General features: G+C 36.4%; 1 protein-coding gene across 3 annotated transcripts in view; it reads left to right on the top strand.

Annotated features, from left to right (window-relative positions):
* LOC136845124 (pre-mRNA-splicing regulator WTAP-like) overlaps positions 1-19,514 on the top strand; it is a 39,786-nt gene extending 20,272 nt beyond the window's left edge. For all 3 annotated transcript variants that reach the window (XM_067114984.1, XM_067114973.1, XM_067114995.1), the window contains exons 5-6: positions 12,996-13,150; positions 16,926-19,514. In XM_067114984.1, coding sequence (XP_066971085.1) covers positions 12,996-13,150; positions 16,926-17,497 — 727 coding nt within the window. In that variant the 3' untranslated portion in view covers positions 17,498-19,514. The remainder of the gene's footprint in view (positions 1-12,995; positions 13,151-16,925) is intronic.
* Positions 19,515-21,735: the final 2,221 nt, after the last annotated feature.

Here is a 21,735-nt window from a genome sequence, read left to right as displayed (position 1 = left end):
TTTTCACAAACTGCAAGTCTATTCCATTGGCTCATGGGGTTTTCTATTTCTGTCATAATTATATTATTTGGGTCTATATGTGGGCCACAAGTTTATATTCTCCTTAAAGCATGACAAATTGATGTTTACAGTGTTTAATTTACTTGAAACAAATTCTTTTTACTTTTCACTTTTGTCTTTTGTTTTGCTAGAGAGCTACTTTTACATCAGTGACACATGCTTTTTCCAAATGAAAGGTTGAATGCTTAGAAAGATTTCATCATTGATGTACTGGTGGCCTCTCAGAGGTTATGATATGCATATGTCTGGTGAAGTATGTGTGATTGTTTGTGCACACATAGACATATTATAATCGTCTTGTCTGTAAATGCATATTAGTGTACAGTAGTTTCAAGACAGTAGTTCCCAAGAAAACTTTTTGTTTTATAAGATAAGCTCAGATACTAAGTGTCAGATTTTTAAGTTCCCGTTAAGCAGTCCAGAGTGCATAGTTTCTCTTTCGAGATGTTTTATGATGAGCAGGACGTATCATCTATAACTGTATGTTATAATCTGTTTGTTTGTTACGGTCAAGTGAAAACGGGTTATTGAAACCTTTCAATGTACAGATATTGTACTTTCTTTTAGGTTAGTATTTTTAATCACCCAGTACTCAGCAAGTGGTAGCCAGATATGAAAGGTAAGTTTATTAATGTTTTCTGTTTTTGATGTTTATCTAACTCATGAGTTTTATCATTCATTGTATTCAGAAAGTTGGGACTGATAGGTTTATATTTTTGTACTGAGGAATATCAAAAGGGGATTTTAACTTTACAGTGTCTGATAGAATTCTCTCTCTCTCTCTCTCTCTCTCTCTCTCTCTCTCTCTCTCTCTCTCTCTCTCTCTCTCTCTCTCTCTCTCTCTCTCTCTCTCTCTCTCTCTCTCTCTTTCTCTCTCTCTCTCTCTCTCTCTCTCTCTCTCTCTCTCTCTCTCTCTCTCTCTCTCTCTCTCTCAAATAGTTTCCCAACTTCAATAATGTGTTGTTTTAACTTTTGCTGCTCATTCAAGAACAAAACCTCTGGTGATCCTTAATCCCCAGCAGTGTGACTCCATGGTCTCGGACTACATTGAAATGATAAATGTGTCACAATAAACCGTTACTTAATTGTGCATTTCATGTCACAGAATGCTCTCGGGAAAATTCTCCAAAAGAAAAAGAAGATAGTGGTGTTCAGTAGATACTACTTGAGCATCTCAGACCTGTAGTTTATGGTCTGTCACCTCAGCTTCACATTTCATTGTTTCGGCACCAGTTTGTGCACGTCATTCTCTTGACTGTTTTCAATTTGGAGGGATTACCTTATTCTCCTCTATTTCATATATTCTCTCTTCATATTTTTAGTCTTATCATTCTGCTTTATCTTTTAATACATGGATTACTTGACATGCATCACAATGCTAAAAGATCATCTTGGTGGTGCTGGCAAGATCTTTTGGTACCATTGTGTGTTTGTAAGTACTGATTTTCTTTTGTTAGCAGGGTGTCAGGTAATTTTCATTACATTTTGATAGGTTCTGGTATTCTGCTCGTCTGTTCCAGGGACAGACCGCTTGCTGCTTTGGAAAACACCTTCCAGCAGCCCCTGGGACATCTGGACATTTTTGTCTTTCCTTCCATCAGCCCAATTTGCCCAGTGATGAACCTAGTTTTGTTATTCTCGGTCTCAGATAACCCTGGTAGTTCGTAGTTGACCCTATGCTGAGTGGTATCCTGATCTGCTAGCTCTTTTGGTCAAGACCTGCTGAGATCCCCTTTGGCCCACTCTTCTTTGCTAGTGTCATGCTTAGGTAACCACAACTACCTGGTACCTTAAGGTGGACCATCTTCCCCATCTGATGTCATCAGTGGGGTCTCTCTCCGGTTAGAGCTACAGTAATACCTCACTCTCCACATTAATTTATTCCAAGCCATGTGAAAAGTTAAATCAACCCTTTTTAAAATGTAGACACCATGTAAACCCTGATAAGCAATCTGATAAGCAATCCCATAACAGTGCTAATACATGTACAGTAAATATAGTTTAATGTTATTTAAACATTTTACAGTCTTTTTAATAAATTTATAGATCATTATTAATGAAAAAATGTAAAAGAAAACAAGACACTGCATTTGACATGCACGCAAGTACATTTGAATTCACTGCAAAGAATTACGATTGCCACATGGGCGAGCACTGGAACTATTACAGGTAAACGTCATATTCTGCGACAGTATTTTTTATATTTTGTAGCTTGTAAATGTTTTATTTTGTGTATACACTCCACACTGTACACGTGAATTGAATGAATCTTAATTTTTTTTATGTGATTAAGTACTTTTCTATTAATGATGGCTGAGTGCTGGAATTACGTACATTCAGTTTTATAGTACTGTACTGTATATTGTGTAGCTGAACATTACTTTTAAGCTTTTAACGATTTTGTACTGGAGAATACATTACTGTACGTTACTTTATTTATTTTAACATTTGTGTTTACGTGATATGATGATTTGCCTTTATTTCATTGTTTTCTTTGCTTGTATGGCTCTTTAACATCTACTGCTGCTGACCGATGGAAGTCAGTTTTTATTTTTCCTTGTGATTCATAAGAAAAACTGCCTTGAAGTCAGAAATGCTGAAATTCAAAATTACAGAACTGGAGGCATTTCTGTACTCTGCAAGAAATTTAGGACTGACTCCCCACCTTTGTTAAGACAAGTTCTTCTCGGCCCCTTTGGTGAAGCCTGTTGCTTTTCCTTAAGCCAGGTCTTCTGACTGAAGGGCATGTGCTGCTTTTCCTCAGTAAAGTTGTCCATGCTTGATGAGCTTTGAACAGTCATGCCCACCTTGTTAGCTTTGGCCTATGAAGTGGGATGCGACTCTCAAGCTGCTTGACTCGGCCACAGAAGAACCATTTGGGGATGCTTCAAATCGAGTTCTAACCTTCAAGTCTTGTTCTGCTAGCCTTAGGCTTTTGGCTATGATCAATGAGTTACTGCCGCTTGTATCTCATCTACCCATAAGAGAGCTTGGGGATTTTCTTGTTCTGTTTTGCGAGTTTAGAGCAGACTAGTAAACACCATCAATTTCTGGCCGAGGGCTGGGAGGCCTATTTGGTCTCCTTCAAATTTGTTAACAACAATTGGGGGTGAGAGACATCTCTTGCGTGTGAGCTATTACCTGAACCCAACAGTTTATGATTGTCCCAGATACTTGCCTCCTTCCAACCCGTGCTTTACTAATTTTAGGGCAGCACTTGGTCCTCCAAATTTTTGTTTGATTGACTGCAGACGTGCCATGGACCGCCGAGCTGGATTGTACAGGAGGTTACTTGAGTCATTGCTCCTCTGCTCATGATCGTGACCAGGAGCTTGGTATGTCCAGGTTGAAAGTCAACTTACCAGTCCATTAAGAGACTATCCTCCCATACAAGGAGTTAGTCTCTTGCATAAAAGGCAATGATTTGTATTCCTGCTGAAACAAATCACAAATGTTTAAATTGTTAACTTTTCTTTGCTATTCAAACCAAAGCCTTTTATCACAATCCCACTTCAGCCAACCTGATTAGTCCCTGGTGCTGAAGGAAAGTTAACTACCACGTTATCAAGTTTCAATAACCCATTCTAGCTCTCACTTAGAAATATTCCTACATAAAAGGCAGTGGTTATGTAGACCTAGGGAAAATACATATTTTTAAAATTTGTGATTTTCTACATTCTTCTCTGTTCTAAACTAGGCTTTCATTTTTCTTTCCTTCATTATTTCCTGGTTCTTATAGGTTTTCATCATGGAACTTCCATATCTGCAGTACTTCATCAACTGTTTCCCATCCTATTTCAACACGTGTCCAAACCTTCTCAGTAGTCTTGCTAAACTACTTAATAACAACCAAACCTCCTCAGTTATGAAGAACATCAGTTATGTAAAAGGGCCAAAGATTCCACAAGACTTGAATCAAATTTTGGAAGTGCCATGTCTTTTTATTGTAGCATGTTGGTACTACATCTCTACATCGGTTCCTTATTTTTGAAAAACAAAATCAGTTTTTCATTTTACTATAATGATATAGAAATTTCCCCTCCTCCCTCTCCAGTGTTCTTACCCTCAAAGCTGACAGCCATGAGCTAGGGGACTACTGTATTAGTATGCATGTGCATTCATAGTATCCATAAAACACATGTACTAATTTACATTAACAGTTAAATTACAGAGTGTTTTATTGTTAATAAATAAAGCTATATAAGTAAGTCTTTGTACCAAAATTAAATTGTGATATACATTTTCTCGTCCTAGTATTGAAATTTTTTTTTTTTTAAGAAGATTGCTATTGTGTTTCTCTCTGTAGGGATTAACCTGTCCCCTTCTTCTTTACTTTATTTTTTTTTTTTTTTACTGTATGTACATCAGTGTATGCAGTATAAAAATTAATTAGAAAAACATGTAAACTAGCCTATTTATTATGAATTAAATATTTGATTTGGTATGGTTATAAAAGGAAATTCTCTAACTGATGATAGTTATTGTATGTTGAGTGATGCGTTTTTTGTTCTTTTTACATTATTGATGTAGCAATTTTTTTTTTATTAAAGAAACTTAAAACCTGGTTAGGTTTAAAGTTGTAACAAGTTTTCTGCTATCTAGGATTCTTACCAGCCAGATAATTTTCTGCTATCTAGGATTCTTACTAGCCAGATAATTTTCTGCTATCTAGGATTCTTACTAGCCAGATAATTTTCTGCTATCTAGGATTCTTACTAGCCAGATAATTTTCTGCTATCTGATTCTACCAGCCAGATAATTCTCTGCTATCTAGATTCTTACTAGCCAGATAATTTTCTGCTATCTAGATTCTTACCAGCCAGATAATTTTCTGCTATCTAGGATTCTTACTAGCCAGATAATTTTCTGCTATCTAGGATTCTTACCAGCCAGATAATTTGACTGTTACATAGGAGTTATTCAGCAACCTTAGCTGACGATTTCCTCTTTCCAGCCTTTACTGATGAAAGTTCTTTTGAAAACGGTGTGTGTTTCATCTAAACCCAGTACTTATAGTGAAGTGTGGCTAGATGCCATAGGTCGTTTGTTTGGGTTTGTGTGCATGTTGGTTCACAGCTCATAGACCATTTTATTGTTTAATATTCCATTTCATTAATCATTTTGTTATCAGATCATAAGATTTTCAGCAAAATCATTTGTGTCGGAGGAGGACAACTCTTTTAAGTTTTGTCCTGTTTTTTCTATTTTCCAGTTTTGTTCATTGTTTATTCTTGTAGTAGATGTATATGTTTCTCTTATAAAAAAAAATAATAGGTTACATGGAAAGTATCTAGCATTAAGTGTTCAGATTATTAAGCACCATGGTTATCTGACTTGTTTATTATGCACCACACTGTTATTATTTTGTCATCCACATGGTATCTGTATATCTGTCATGAGGCATTGGTGAAGGTATTTGGCCTGCCAGGTAAATAGCGTGGTTCATATACATCCAAAATTAATAGGGATCCTCACCCATTGTGGAGTCCTTACAGGAACTCACCTGATTGCTGTGTAAGCTATAATAAATGATCATCTCTTTTCTGAGAATGGTTTAGTGACTCTTCCTGATACTCTCTCCTTCTTGGCTTGTTACTTTATTTAACAAGTGCCTCTGCTGCTTTAGCTTGCTTTTCTCCTCTTGCCCTGCCCTTTGCTTGCTCAGAGGGATATCGAGTCCAGTTTGAGTAGAACTAGTTTTCCGTGTTCCAGAAACACATTAAAAAGATTCTTCACTTTGTGGTTAGCAGCACTGTGCTGCTTCCCTTTCTAGTTCCTGAGGAAGGCATCTGTGTATTACAGGCATTTGTTGCTTTTGGAGGGTTTCACTTTTAAGAGGCTACCTAGTCAGACATGCACAGCACCGAGCAGTGGTAGTGCCTTGCTCCCCTCGCTTTTCTTTACCTTGATAAGGGTTTTGAGTGCAGAGTAATTCAAATAGATTTTAGTGCTGCTTTCGATTTAGTAAATCACAGAGCATTTATTTATGAACTTCAGAATCTTGGAGTGGGTGTATATATTTTAAGATACTTCAAGATTTCCTTCCAGGTAGGCAGCAGCGAGTTGCTGTGGACGGAAGCTTTAGTGAACCAAGACCTATTGTGTCTGGAGTGCCACAGGGTAGTGTTCTTGGTGCACTTTTATTTTTAGTGTACACAAGTGATATGGTTGTTGGCCTGGAAAACAATATTGTTTAGTGTGCCGATGATGAAACACTTGTGGGTGTAGTCAAGTCTCCACATATGAGAAATGAAGTTGCCCTCAGCCTCAATTGGGACATGGACTGGATCAGGGAATGGTGTAGTTGGTGGGGTATGAGGCTGAACTCCAGTAAAATTAAAAAACTATTGAGTAGCAGATCTCGTACAGATTTCCCACCCCATCCTCCCCTTCAGGTGGATGGAGCTTTGCTGAATAAGTCTGAATAGGTGAATAGGTGTAACGTTTGAGAAGCGTCTAATGAAAGTTTCAGCAAATGCCGCACATAAGTTAGGTATTGTTCGTAAGGCCTGATATATTCATAACAGTGATAAAATCAGTGCAACCTGCTTTAGGTCATTTGTATCTCCTTTACTGGAATACTGCTCTCCAGTGTAGATGTCTGCTTTTTTCAGAGATTTATCTCTTGGAGAGAGTGGTTCATGCTGGTAGGTTTGTTTCCTAATAGTAGTAGTTAAGATTTGGACCATCAACGGATGGTCTCTTGTTTGTTGCTTTTTCATAATTTGTATTTCAACAGAGATTTTTCACATTCACAATTTATCCCTGATCCCCTTTATCTGCTGAGAGCAACTAGATTCGCTGAACAGCAGCACTTAATATGTAGTAAATGTGCCCTGCTGTCGAACTTCTAAGTTCCAGAGGTCCTTGGCCTGATTGCAAAGCATTGAGTCACACCCGTGACTCACTTATTCTCCAGCCACTTATCAGATAATGACTCGGTACACACACCCCTTACTCCACATAAATCAGACACCAGCACTAACCATATTAGTTGACAGGACTAGGACTCCTGGTAGGAGTCCTAGTCCTGTCAACTAATATGGCTATCATAGGGGTCAGTAAGAACAAAACACTCACCAGGCTCTGGCTGGTTCATTGACTACCATTCCACCAATGTCCACCCATAGAGTTAAGCAGCTCCCCTTTCAGCTAGTACAGTAGAAGCAGTCATTCCAGCTGAGGATTACCAGAGATGAGGTGAAGTTTTTCCTGAAATAATGGAGGTTGGAGCGAACCCATAGGTTATTGAAGCAGTGAGAAGAGGTTATCAATTCCTGTTCTGGAGACAAGCCTCACACACACATTTCTTGCTTCCATTGATTTTGGACTTACATCAGGAATTTGCTGGTTTACAGCTGTGAACATTGAGGTCAGGTCAACGATAGACGGAAATATGGAGGTGGTGTCCTTTGACCTTTGTACTGTTTTGAATTGCCTGTTTGCTAGTTCCAAAGTACGGGAGAAGTGGCATCATCTGTTACCTCAGCCTTTAGACATTTGTCAGCAGACCCCTTTCAGGTTGGAAATGGTATCCAAGAAATTTCTCCATTTTCTCTTTGAAGGGAGATGTTTCAAATTGGGCTGCTTTACTAATACTTTTGGTTCGTTTCTAGTTACGCTGCAGACCCATGTGATTGGGATCAGATGCAGTTACCTGACACAGCTGGTAGTGGCATCATCTTCAGAGGACCTTCAGTCCTGACTAATTCCAATATGGAACCATCTGCAAGGATAACATACTGGTAATGGAATTGGACAATTTGGAGGCCCTGATTCATTCAGTGGAGGACAGAATTCACTGTTTGTTTCAATTTATGTAAAAGTTACTTTGAAGCTAGGTCAGCTCACAAAGACGTAGCAATGCCTTAATGGGGACCATATTTCACTACAGTTGGTGCAGGAAACTTAACCTCCAGTTACAGTTGAACATCTCCCTCCAGTTACAGCTGAACATGTCATGAAATTCAGCAACACCTTGACAGCTTTTGAGTCCCTCTCACAGAAAACATCCGAGATCTACATTGGTGGCTGAATATTTAAAACCTCTTATGAGGTGTCCTTTTTGTTCTTCCACTAGAGATTCTACTAATTTCAGATGTGTCCAATCAGGGGTGAGCCACTCATCAACTTCAAAAGTTGAAAATGGTGTTCCTGAGTATCCAAGCTTGAACTAGCCAAGTGAGAAGCAAGTCTTAGGGTATCTTCATGCACAATGCTACCATCATAGCATACCTAAGAAATCAGGGAGGACCAAGATCAGAGGCTGTCGTGACTAGCAGTCAACATCTTTATATCAGGATTTTACCATGAAGTCCAGTTGTTACTGAGGTTCATTTTAGGGAGGTTCAGTGTAGATAGACACTCTCAGCTGACCAGAAGTTGTAATTGATCCTACAGGTGACATTTTTCCAATCTTGGGTTACTTCAGCTCCTTTTCCTCCTTCCCAGTTGCAATTCAGCTTACATTATAAGCACTGAGTTTGGATGAACTAAAATTAATATATAAAAACTAAATTTAATTTTTTTCCTGCAAACCCTTTACTTGTGGCAATGCTCCTCAAGATTCCTACAGCTAAGATTACACAAGAAGTGAAACAGTTAGGCACTGAGGACGTGAGAGTACTTGTGCTTTTGTACAAAACCACTGATTTGCTTGATTTTTTTTCTTTTACAAAAGCCGGAGGTCTGTGGGACTTGTTTGGCTAACAAAATGAGCTTCAGTATATGTAATGGGTTTATAGGAAAATTAAGCTTTGTTATTTTAAAACATTAAATATTGTAGAAAATGGCGTGACTAAGGGGCTCAATTTTCATTTACTCCAGGCACTTTTTAAGTTTACCTACTATATCATCCATCTCCATGTCACCTACTTTTGCATTTATGTAAGAGACATAGTTGCCATTTTATTTATGGAAAATAAGCTAAAGAAGATTTGTACTTCTATGAATGCTTTCATACTCAATATTTCTGCTTAAACCCAGATATTATTACTCCCAGCAGGAGATAAACACCCACTATGTCCTATACAGTATGGGAGTAGACATGGACACTACTAATGATTCTCTGTAGCATTCCTTGTTTACCCAACCTCTTTTATTCTTGTGCCTATTCCCCATGATTTTGACTCGCTTAGCTGTCCATCATCTTTCAACTGTCCTATGTTTTAGAATAAATTTTTTGGTCAAGTTCCATAAGGTTTTGAAAAATTCGAGTTGGATGTCTGATTAAATGTGTGTGTAGAAAAGGAGGCAGCAAAGGAGGGTATCAGTTGTAGCATGCTTACCACTTCACAATAGACTGTACTTTCATATGTTCTCTTTGGTCTCTTCCCACCTGTGCCTTTTTTTACCTCATCTGTCCCCTTCTGCCCAGTCATCCAGTATTCCAGAAATATCATTTTAGTTTTCTAGCTAAACTACCTCATGAGTCTGTTGGAATATTATTCAGTATTCATAAGATTTTAAGTGGTGTAGTTTATAATGATAAACAGATATCAGTGCTTGATTTTAATTAAGATTGACCAAAAATGAGACAGTCGCATGTAAATGTCTAAAAATTATAGAATAATATCTAAACTTTTATCTTCTGGTATACAAACATTATAAGGGAATTACTGTACTGTGGTTGAAGATTAAAGGCATCAAATACAATACTGACTTGTGCCATTAGCTTATTTAACAGAGCTTTACCATGAAGGGTGAACTTCTTTCAACTATCAGTACATCAAAAAAGGGATTTATTCTGATATGGCACTTCATAGCTAGGAGCTAGGTTACGGAAACTGCAGTGCCATCTGAGTGTACAGTGCTCTGTTGGTATTTTTTGCTGTAGTAACGTAATGCTTTTCAGAAACTGTATTGCTAGTGTCTTAAATTTTATCCCTACTTTTTAATTGATTAATTGTTCACATAATGACATTTTATGCAGTGGAAACTTAAATTTCCATAGCATAAAATGTGGCATTGTGTATACAATATTTGGAATGTAGATTAACACTTGAACATATTTCGTTGTCCAATTTTCAGTTTAAAAAAATCTCATGGAAACAAATCTTTGATGGAAATGTTTCTGAACCTTCAGGTCAGCCCTATGAAAGTTAATTTTAAAATTTTGCTTAAACTAGTAACCACAGTAGTACTGTAGCACAGTAAACAAAATACAACCCCCCCTTTTTTATACAAAGCTTAATGTTACAGGAGCACATAGGGCATGTGTACCAACATTTTTAAAAAATTGCAAAAGCACACAGCTCCAAGTGTTCAGCCAAAGACTGATCAAGGATGGGTAATTATATATGGCTGATAAGCCTTGCATGGCAAGTTCAAATCATATATGTATAGAAATATACATCAGTGTTGGGGCATGGAGTTTTTTAATGTTTTCTTTCTTATTAGTTGAAGACTGAGACCATAAAGAATAAAACTTGTGGTATAGAGAGAGTGCAGAAAATAAGTAGACAAAGTTTTATGTAACCACTAGTAAATATGAAGTCCTGCAAAAGTTCAGATCCACTCAAAAAAAAAAAAAAAAACCTGCAGCTCGGTCAATTTATTCATGCAGTTTTCAACACCCAAAATATTATCATGTCTGCTTAGAAACAAAATTTATATTAATAAACTTGATTTTTATAAAGCAAATAAATAAACAAAAATTAGACCACATTTATGGTAAGAGGAGACAATGCCTAATAGCATCAGTGAAGCTTCCAATCTGATAGAAGGTAAACATAGAATGCTCAGTCTGATGAAAATAACTTAGTTTGAGCATCCTTTCTGCCATAAGATAAATATTTGTTATACTTGTATTCAGTAAATTGAATAAACAAATGAAATCCTGCTACTCCCTTCAAGTTAGCACATGTGCATGTCACTCTGTCAGCATAACAAAGGTAAAATAAAAATTCCCTTCATGTAGTGTAAGTAGCTTGAGGATGCCCACTGTGGTGGGAGCAGTGTGGCAATATGTAAAAGTAATGGTCAAGAGCAAAATATAGATTTTGGTATAAGAAAAAAAGAAAATTTTTTCTTAAATCCCTGTTTGCATATCCTGAGTAGCAGCTTGTGCAAGATAGAGATAAGCTACTTAACAATGGCCAGAGAAATATTTCAAGAACACTTACTCTAAAAACATTTGGGCTGGTAGATTCTGTTACACAAACCTGTTAGTAAGTTTAATCGTAAGTAGTTTTGAATAGAATTTGACAACAGAAGTACACTTACTTATCACATCCAGCAGGCACGGTAGCAAGTGACCTCTAATAAATCTGTGCTCGAAGGATTCCCAGGAAAGGATTAAAGAAGTGATGAGGAGGAATCCTTACTAGCCATTTGATGGAAAAGTTGGCTATGGCTACTTGGGGTTTATTTTTACTCATTTTAGCTCATATCATAGGTCATTGTAGCTCATCAGTTAGACAGGACAGTAGAAAGATTTTACAAAATAAAACTTACACATTACTGTACTTCAAGCATTGTTAGGAATATGGCTGTGATACTTTAGATATGTACTTGTGCTCCAGTCATAACTTTAATGAGAAATATTGTCAACACTCATTGTATTTCTAGCTAAGAATACACATGGATAAGCAACATATTCTCTCTCAATGCACACTCCATTCGGAATAGCAGTATTAAATGTGAAAATACTGTATTCCATTTCTCGAAGTAGCAAAGGACCCACTTAAAAGTGGAAAAAATGGTAACATTTCCTTCTAGAGGACAAAGTTTATTGTTAAAAAGCAGTTTTGATGAGTTATATAAACACAGAAATTGATGAAGATCCTGAAAAGAGAAGGGACTCCATCCCATATACACTCAATGCTAAAATATTAAGTTTCACAGCCTTTGGTAACTGCCTTTTTGAGAAAAACATTTATGTATTCATAAAGAAAGGGAAACTAGTACAGTACAGAGGTACTGGATAAAGTGTCTGCTTATTTTTTTTAGTTTTTTTTTTTTTCCATTTATAATGTTTGACTTTAGCATTTTTTGCTCCTTATTACCACTCCTAGTCACAGCTAAGGCAGATTGCATTTCCACATTTTTCAAGGACACTGGCGATTTCAGTCATACTTGTAACAAATGGTTCTTACATGGAAACATTCGTATAGCATAGACTCTGATTAGAGGCCATAGTAATGTATGTAAACAATAAATAGAAAAAGTACCAGTTATGGAATGCTGATGTAATGGGTGTAAAGATGAAACTTTATCCATTTGAATTAACACTAAATCAGAATGGCGAGTTGCCTCAGAAACAAAGGACAGATCTTGATACATTCCTTAAGTGTTGATAATTTCTAATGCACCTATTTATTCAGTGAAATGGAAAAAATAATTATATATGAGTGTGTGTGTGTCCCTTTTTGTAACTTTCATTTAGTAATGCCAGACCAGGCATATGACACAGGAATTTCAGTGATGATCTTATGAAATTACTATGAAATCATAATGATAAAGGGTTTTCATAAATAGTTTAAGAATTTCTTGTTTTACAGATTTAAAGTAATTCAAGAAAAGCATTTTATCAGTTCATGGTATCTTTTTAGAATTTTTATTCTTGAAATCTTCATTCTATTGTGAGGCATTTATCATGTCTTAATTATGCAGTAAACAGCAGAAGGTATTTATACTAGTAAAATATAACATTTGGGCCTCCGAAGGTTTTGCTTGTGCTTCCATCTGTAAATCATAGTACTTGTACAGATGAATCTGAATAGAATATATAAGACTCCTCTGGTTGGTAGTATTAGCAGAAGTAAATTGTCTTTGTATATTCTATCAAAGGGTGTATTGCAATCCTTAAAGTTAAAGTTTGTATTTATTTTTTTGTAAAATTTCTAATGAACTTAACCTGAAATTAATGGATACTAATTTGTATTTAAGATCTTAATTATGGTTAAAAAAATAAAATACTTTGTTCCTTTTTTCAGCAATACTGGCAAACAACTGATGGCCAAGTGTCGCTTGCTTATCAAGGAAAATGAAGAATTGGGAAGAATGATAACCTCTGGTCGTTTAGCTAAGTTGGAAGGTGAATTGGCCCTTCAAAGGAACTTCAGTGAAGAGCTTAAGAAATCTCAATCAGGTAAGTGCAGTTAAAAAAAAAAAAATGGATTTATCGCTTATGCTATGAAGCAGAGCTTATTGGGTATGTTGGTATCTGGAAATGTATACTAAAAGTAATCTCCTCCATGGGATTTGAACTGCTCTCCATAAAATACCATTCACAAGTTGGCAGTTCAGGTCTCAAAAGAAGATTAGATTCCCTGGGCTGAAAGACGCCAGATGCGTCACAGCACTCTCGGGTTAAGGGAGGCTGATGCATCCTCTCTCATTTGATTGCCCGAACCCAGTTGCCACCAATACCTTGTTCTACAATTTTATATGTTTTTTACTGGTTTCCAGCTGGCGCTAGAAGATTTATCCTTATGTTAAGACTGTAGGTTTGTTAGCTATGAAAAGTACAAATTAATTAAAAATTTTTCTTGTTATTGTTAGCATAGAACTTCATAAAACAGCCTTCTTATTTTGAATGCAGTACAAATGATTGTAGTGTGGCTTGTGAATCTTCCAGTTATCTATAAGTTGAAGTCTACCTTTTATTGGTGAACATTAGTTTCCTGTTATTTTTGATGATTTGGATGGTTTTGGTCTTTCTAGACCTTTTTTTGTAATAGCAATTAAAACTCTGTAGTGTGGCCTTTCAGGCCCCAGCATCAAGCTGCACAGCCCAAATTTAATACATTTGTTCCTGGATGGTTAGTATAAAATGCCTGTAGGATTGTTTATATAAAGGACAGTGAATGATTTGTTCATCAAGATCACAATTAGATGGTGTTTGTCTGTGACCAAAATCCTTCAGGTTGGTGATTATTGTCATAGAAAAGTTTATGCATTTCTTTTCAAGAGCAAATGTCAGTGGTATGAGCAACATAATGTCCTTTTGTAGCCCAGGTCTGAGTAAAATCAGAAAAAGATAGAAATTTGTGGTGTGACCACAGAGAAAGCAATAGACCTGCTTCTTGAAAAGTAGAAATGTTGTAATAGGAAAACCAGAAGCAGGAAGAGACTTCTAAAGCTGTACAGCAGAAGGAAAGAATCAGTCACTGCCCCATATAATTCTGAGAGAATTACAAATGTCCACAGAGCAAATGTAGGAAGAGGTTGTCTGATGGATCTTAAAGGCTATAAGAAAGGAAGAGGAGGTCCTCCTTCGATCTCAACAGAAGAGTGACCAAAATAGTACAGTACATGTAAAAATGTGTAGGAGAAAGTGATCAGGCAACAGTGGGATTGTTGGTCAAATGAATTGCCATAGGTTCCAACTAGCTGAGAAGGGAAACTGCAAAAGCTGCAACTCGGATATGGAAGCAGTATTTTACTTGAGCAGACAAAATAAGCTTTATTAATTCACATCTAAACATTACACCAATTTTTTTAGAGGCAATATTTATCAGTTTAAAGTGTGACCACCCTTAGACAACTACAAAGCAATTTGGACACTTAAAAGTACTGATAAAGTGTGAGATATTCAATTGAATTTTTTTTTTTTTTTTTGTAATGAAAGCAATTGTTGTCAGTATGCTTTCATCCTTCAAGTAACATTAAAGATATTTACTGAACTATTGTAATATTAGGTTTCCATTATTTTTTTTCAAAGTTAAGTGGAATGACTACAGTTTCAGTAGTAAATTGCTGCTGTATTTTAAAATCAGGTCTATTATTTCCTTTGCAACTACTTAGTAACCTTCGTTGTTCTCCATGAGAAATAAAATTGTTTCATAATAGTAAAATAACACAGTATAATACATTCTTAAATACATATTTCACAATTCTTGTCATTGATCCAGTTACTAGTACATTATTGCAGACAAAAGCTCTGTCAAAATCTTGGTACACTATTGCAGACAAAAGCTCAGTCAAAATTTTGGTGGAATGATGGGTATGGGTTTTTATCTGCTCAGATATGCAAGGTGTGAAAATATACCCTTCCTACCAGAACCCTTATGACTTATCAGCATTGTGTTGTCAGTATTTAGGTGGTTGTTTCTTCTTTTTCTTGCTTATTGTTCCTTGCTACCTCTAACCTTCCATGTTGGATGTCTTGAAATATTTTCCATTTTGTTTTCAATATCATTGAACTCTCATTTTTGAAGTCTTTTGATGTAAACACTATGTCTTATTTTGGAAGAGGACTGTTGGATGTCTAGATATTGATGAAGACAGTGGATTATGCTTAGAACAGCTTCATGACTTCCATTGAATTGATATTTTGAGATTATGAATAGCATCAGTGAAAAAAATTACAAGTGATGGCTGCTGGAATTGTAAACACAAAAGATCTGCTTATTATGTGGAGCAAGGAGGAAGGTTGATTTTATAAAAATGGCCAACAGTCAGAGCGAGGACAAGCTAGATGTGATGCGCATTTGGGTAATCATGGATGAACCAGTTGCAGTGGAACAAGACTGATGTGGACATGCATGGGCAAGATGTCAGTTTTGATATCTGAAATAACTTGAATTTTGGATGAAGTTCTAAATTGTGAGAGTTCACTTCTATGGTGAATGGGACCAGTGTGTCATATATATTGATTATGTTTAGGTTATTGAAACAAAGCATGGACACAAAACATTTTTCCAAGGATGGTTTGCTGGAAATTTTATTAATATGTAAGTACTATCTATCAACTCAATGTAAATGGTGACGGTACTTAGTGTATTTAGTATTGTGACAAGACTACTCAAATATTCATCATTGTGACGTAGACACTGTTTCAGTGACAGTCATCCTCATTATTGTGAGAAAGTTGTTCCATGAGTGTTCCTGATCCTGTTTTTAAAATTCCTTTCATTATTTATACGATATTGTTATTTTATGGGAAAAATAGATGAGACAATGTGGGTAGTGATGGTAGGAAAAAAACTGAGTAGAGAGTTACAGTCCTGGAGTAGTTATGAGATTTGGCTGATCTGTAGTAACATTAAATGTGGGGATTAGTGTTTTAAAATTGAAATGACTCATATTGAACATTGAGCTCTTATAAAACAAAATGTTCAGTTTATAGGTGAAATTGCTGTAGATTTTTAAAATGGCATGCCTGTAGGAGGTTGTCATTTATAGTAGGCCTTGCACACTCATTCGTGTCCCTAAGGGTTATTTGCAAGTATCCTTTCAGCCTCATCAGCATTGCTGTATGCTTGTAACTGGCCTCTCTCCAGTTTTACCCTTCATTTAAGAACAGGTCCTTAGAGTGAATGCTATGAGAGTCTTCAAATGTGATTAAATGCTTTTGAATTAATTTATAATTATAATAATTGTGATGTGATGATAAAAATAAAGAACAAGTATGACTCATCAATGATGTATTTATGGCTTGCTGGTTCCCTGAAATTCCATCCGATCCAGGTTTTAATATATGCCTGTTCTTTTGGATCTTAGGTTTCCACTGACTGACATCATGTCCCTACCATATGTACCACTTCTTTCGTTCTCCTCTCATTGTATGCTCAAACTTTTTGTTTTGTCATGCCACTGAACAGCATGTCTCCACTACATCGTCATATATAGTACAATCTTCCCTTCACATTCTGTTACAAAGAATTAAGAATAAAAATGGTAGTTCTCTGTAGGTTGAAAAGATATGCTCATTTTCAGCATTACTGTATATTATTTACGTTTTCTTATAACATATGATCCCTTGATTAATTGTATTTTCAGGATTAGAAAAAGACAGTTTGACCGTAGAGTATCTTTTGTTGAAGGAAGTAGTCGTTATGGAGCATGACTAAACATGTAAATAGTAGTTAACATAGTGGTATTCACATTGATTTTTGTATGCTTGCTTGAATTTTTTTCAGAATTGGATGAGTTTTTGTTGGAAATGGATGAAGACACTGAGGGCATGCAAGGGACCATCTACTACCTGCAGCAGCAATTAAGGCAGGCGAAGGAGCGTATTGCTCTGCTCAATTCTCAGTTATCTGTTACTCAGATTTCAACTTCCCAACCTGGTGATGACTCTGGTTCCCAGATATTGACTGAAGAAGGCAATAGTGAGTTAAATAATGAGATGGAACAGACAGAAGTGCCACTTGTGCCTCCCCAGCCAAATGGGGATGCCACACATGATGAGTCACAGATAAATAGTGAAGCTTTTGAATCGGAAACCTCAACAGCAGCAGCTCCTCTCACCAATGGACGCAAACGGACTCAGAGTGAAATGGATGAAGGGGCGAAAGGGGCCGAGGGTGTGGGTGTAGGGATTGGGGATGGAGAGGGAGATACAGGGGAAGGAGACTTCGCTACCAATGAAGTTGATGGCCTACCACCTCAAAAACGGACCAGAACTGATGGTGAAGTTGATCAGGTTGGGGTTGGTGTGGAAGAAGAAAGTACAGTTGTGGAGAATGGTGTGACAGAATCAGAATAGGTGAGGTGGAAAGAGTTTGTTTTGGCTTTCATCATGCTCTTCTTCAGAATCTAAATGTTGGTGGATTGCAGTTGCTCTCTAAGAGACTAACCACCAGTTATGCTCTTCATTACCGAACTTTGTGTGGTAGTGGGGCAAAACCTGTAGTTTACACCGTTGATCTACAAGTGGTCATCATGAACCACTTTGACTGTCCAAATTTTGTACAGATGAACAGACATTTTTGTATAGCAAATTCTGATATATTAATTCATACACATGGTAATGTGTACAAGTAGACTTTGCAAATGTCCCACAGACCTGAGCAGTTTGTTTTCATTGATCTTGCTCAGGCCTTTCAAGTCTGTGTTCCCCATCCATCTACACTGCGTGCTGCTGACAATAATTGTGAAGACCCAGCTGCTGACACGCTGGTATAACAGATGACTTATCCTCGGTTGAATTTTAGTATTGATTGTGTATTGCCTTTTATTTATTCTGTTTGCAGATGCTTATATTACTGTAAATCTGTTATGTAAATTATTTACTTTTAATGTACTTCTTATGACACCAACTAGCTATTTATTTTTTCACTTTAGATACTCCTTCCCTTGTTTCTTAATATAGCAGAATTTCCAAAAACTCTCTAAGCTTTTTAAATCTATCTTAAAGTTTATTTTGATGGTTTATATTTGATTGTTTATTTCATATAATGTTAACAGAGATATATCTATAAATACTAGAGTCTTTTCTTCCTCTGCAGTTATCAGTGATTGAGCAATTGATATGTTTTCCAGCGATTGAACAGGTGACAATTGAATATTGACATAAAGTTTTAATGTTTTACACAAAATTAAGAGGTAAGAGTACTTGGTGGAAGTTGGTGAATGAAGCAGATGGGTCTTACACCATGCTCACCACGTGTTTTTGTGTCACATCAATGCAGCTTCGTATTTTCAGTGAGAATTTGGATTGCAGCATATTAAAATGTACCTACATCTGGCTCCAGCATCAAAACCAGCTATTCCAAGTATCTGCATCAAGGCATTTGAATCTGAAATATTTTTAAGTCATGGTAAGACAACTCTGAGGATTTAGAGAAGGAGTTAGATTAAATGTAATGGCATTTTAATATCACGACCATTTTGGTCAACTGTTGGTGTTCTATTTGTTCTAAATAATTATATGATACAGTAATACAAAAAATTAGTACAAGATAAAGAATGTGTTTGTTGTATTTTATAAAAAGGATGCCCTAGTGATTGCCATGAAGCTACCCAATGTTTTGGAAATTTAGATTTCATTGAAGCTCAGATGTTTGTACTGAGGCAAATTAGAGTCCTCTTAGTTTTCTCACCTTTCATATTTAAATTGTTATATTTTTAAATGTAATTTCTGAGTTCCCAACTGATACAGTTGATGACTGTGAAGATCTAGAAGTCTCAAAATACCAGTAACACTTCTGAATGCTTTAGGAACTGTACGCAGCATTTACAGATAGATTTTGTTGAAGGTAGTTCTTCCTTACCTCACTGAAATTTTATATGGTAATCATAGAAAGGGTGTAAAATTGTATTTATGTAGTGAGATAACAGCTATTTTTTGATGTTCAGTATTTTAAAAATCTGCAAAATTTGGTACATATATGGAGTTGTGTATACTACATTTTGTAAAGATTGGAATCAAGAATAAGCTATACTGTTATAGGCAAGATTGTAAACTATGGAAAAATTATGATTTATTTGGTTGTATCAGTGAATGGAAAGCTGTGTCTTCTGTAGAAGTTATAGTAGGTTTGGAATACACAAATGCCAGGTAAATAACCATGAATGTTATATTTGATTTTTTTTGTTGTGTAACAAACGATACCAAGAATGACTGGTTGGGGACAGGTATGTCATTTTGTGTGTTTTGGATGTTGGGAGCAGACCACCAAAAGTATATTGTCTGGTTTACACTCCATTTTTTTTTAGTTGAAAACTTACATCAGTACTGAAAAAACTTCAGGTACAAATAAATATTTTACTTTATTTCTAAATTTCATTTTTCACTATCCTTAAAATCTTAGCAGTTGGACCATTGAATTATGAACAAGCTTATTTACAGGGTTTCTTCCATGAATACTCTACTCGATTTAGTTCTACATAAAGCAGAAAAAATCATATACTGTGCAATTCTATGTATGGAATTGTTCATGTTGTTTTCAAGTCATAAGAAATTTTTAGGGTAATATAAAATCAATTGGAGGAAGAGGTAAAATTACAAGAACTAGATTATTAGCTTGAGAATTTTATGACTAATTGGTATTTGCAGTGCTTTCTGAAATACTTTGCTGTACTATCAAACATATTTGATACACAAGTAAGAATTTCCTTTGGTGTGATATTTTATTTGTAGGAACTAGGTTACCATCAGAGGTGAGGTAATGTCCTTAATGTAAAAAAGAGTAAGCAGAAGTGTAAGAGTTTGAGAATTTCACATTAATTGAAAAATATTCATTGTAGTCATTTATCTGGAAGTTAGTGTTTGCTTTAATTTATCCATTTACATTGCAGGTCAGCAGCAAAATTCCTGTCTCACCTGGCTTAATCTAGTAGTACTGTACAATAAATTGGTAGGAAGGAATGTAGGCTTGCAGAAGGTTTTATGGAGAGTGTTCAAGCAAGGATTTCTTTGTAAGTCTTAATAACTTGGTTGTGTGTATCGTTCACTGGTAGAGTGTATAGTACTGTATATGAATTTTTAATGGACAGTAAAACTAGTACAGTAAATAGATTTGGTGGGTATTCACTAAAAAGTCACTGAAAATTCACTTAAAATCTTCAATTTTGTCAATGGTTATGCTGGAAAGAGGATCCTATTTCTGTTTCAGCACTGAATGACCTCATAGGTCCCAGTGCTTGTCTTTTGGCCTAATTTCTATATTCTGCAAAATTTAGCTCTGCATTCTCAGTGCTCTATTTAAAATAATATCAGTTCAGGGTTAGATTTTAATTATATACACAAAGTACAGACTGTTGCATTATAAAGCCTATTCAATATTGATTGGGTTCCTCAGAGAAGGAAAACAAGTTGGGTATGAATACCACTACCTTGCTCTCATACCTTCATGCTGTTGTGGTAAAGATTTTGTTGTACACAGTTGTGATCCTCAGTCATTTCAAATGGAAGATATTCTGTACAATATAAGTAAACCACATAATTAAAGAATATGGAAAGGAAAGAACATTTATAGAATTTGCAAAGATGAGGAAATGAGCAATGAAATGAAGAAATATTTGTTCCTTAGGGAATGCAAATCTTGCCCATCTTATGTGGAGTCCTCCTACTACGTATGCACTGACTGGCCATTGAGAAAAAAGAATAATGCAATGGGCCCTGGGTATGATGCCCACTTTAGCTAGCTCACTTTCCCCATTGTTTTCCCAGCTATGTTCCTGGGTGGTTGTGCAGCTTTGTGCGTGTTGTAGCTGTGTACTTGTGCCCTTGTCCATTCAAAAGGGCTGTTAAGTCTGTTTTCTTACACATGGGGTGCCTAATGATGAAGATTCTTACGTTTTATGCATAACTGTGGTCTTTAGCGACAAAACTGTTTTTCATTGTTCCGTAGTGTGACACAAGTTTACCCAATGTTATGGAGAGAAAGCCTAAGCCTCACCATTGCTCTGGCTGTGGTAGGGCTAAGCGTAACAAATTTCTTCTTCTTCTTTCGCGTACTTTCCCATTTTGTGTGGGTGTATGATACCTCACTGAAGGACGCGATTTGGCTTTACAGGGTAGGCCGCAAAGTCTCCGATCTTCTACCTGCCTGACATCAGCTTAGACCCGGTAGCGTATGTTTCATGTATCATACGAGCCAGCCTTCCCTTTCTATTCCAACAGAAGTTATTCCCGCGGCAGGTAGAGGCGGGAAGTTGGGCGATGTGAGATGTTTGTTATGTTTTTAGAAGGTGTTGGTAGCTTTGTTTTGTGTGTATTTAGTCTGTAACCATTTGCTTTTAAGCAAACCTATCCGTTATTACATATATGTCCCGGGATGTCTACGGATAGCAAAGTGTCTGCCCCTCTCTGATCAGTGAGGCTGCAGATTTGAACCCGCGCCACAGACCTCGGACGTCACCCATTAATGTTGACCTTCATTCCTGTTGTATCTTCTGTCAGGGAAGCCACCTGCTGATAGTATAATAGGGTGGCAGGTGCTAGTGGAATCTCTTGTAAGAAGAGGAGGAGGAAGCAGAAGAAAAGAGCATCTTCCAGTA

The sequence above is a fragment of the Macrobrachium rosenbergii genome, chromosome 2 (assembly GCF_040412425.1).
Source record: "Macrobrachium rosenbergii isolate ZJJX-2024 chromosome 2, ASM4041242v1, whole genome shotgun sequence".
Lineage (NCBI taxonomy): Eukaryota > Metazoa > Arthropoda > Malacostraca > Decapoda > Palaemonidae > Macrobrachium > Macrobrachium rosenbergii.
Note: the sequence above shows the minus strand (reverse complement) of the source record. Positions and strands in the feature narration are given on the sequence as shown.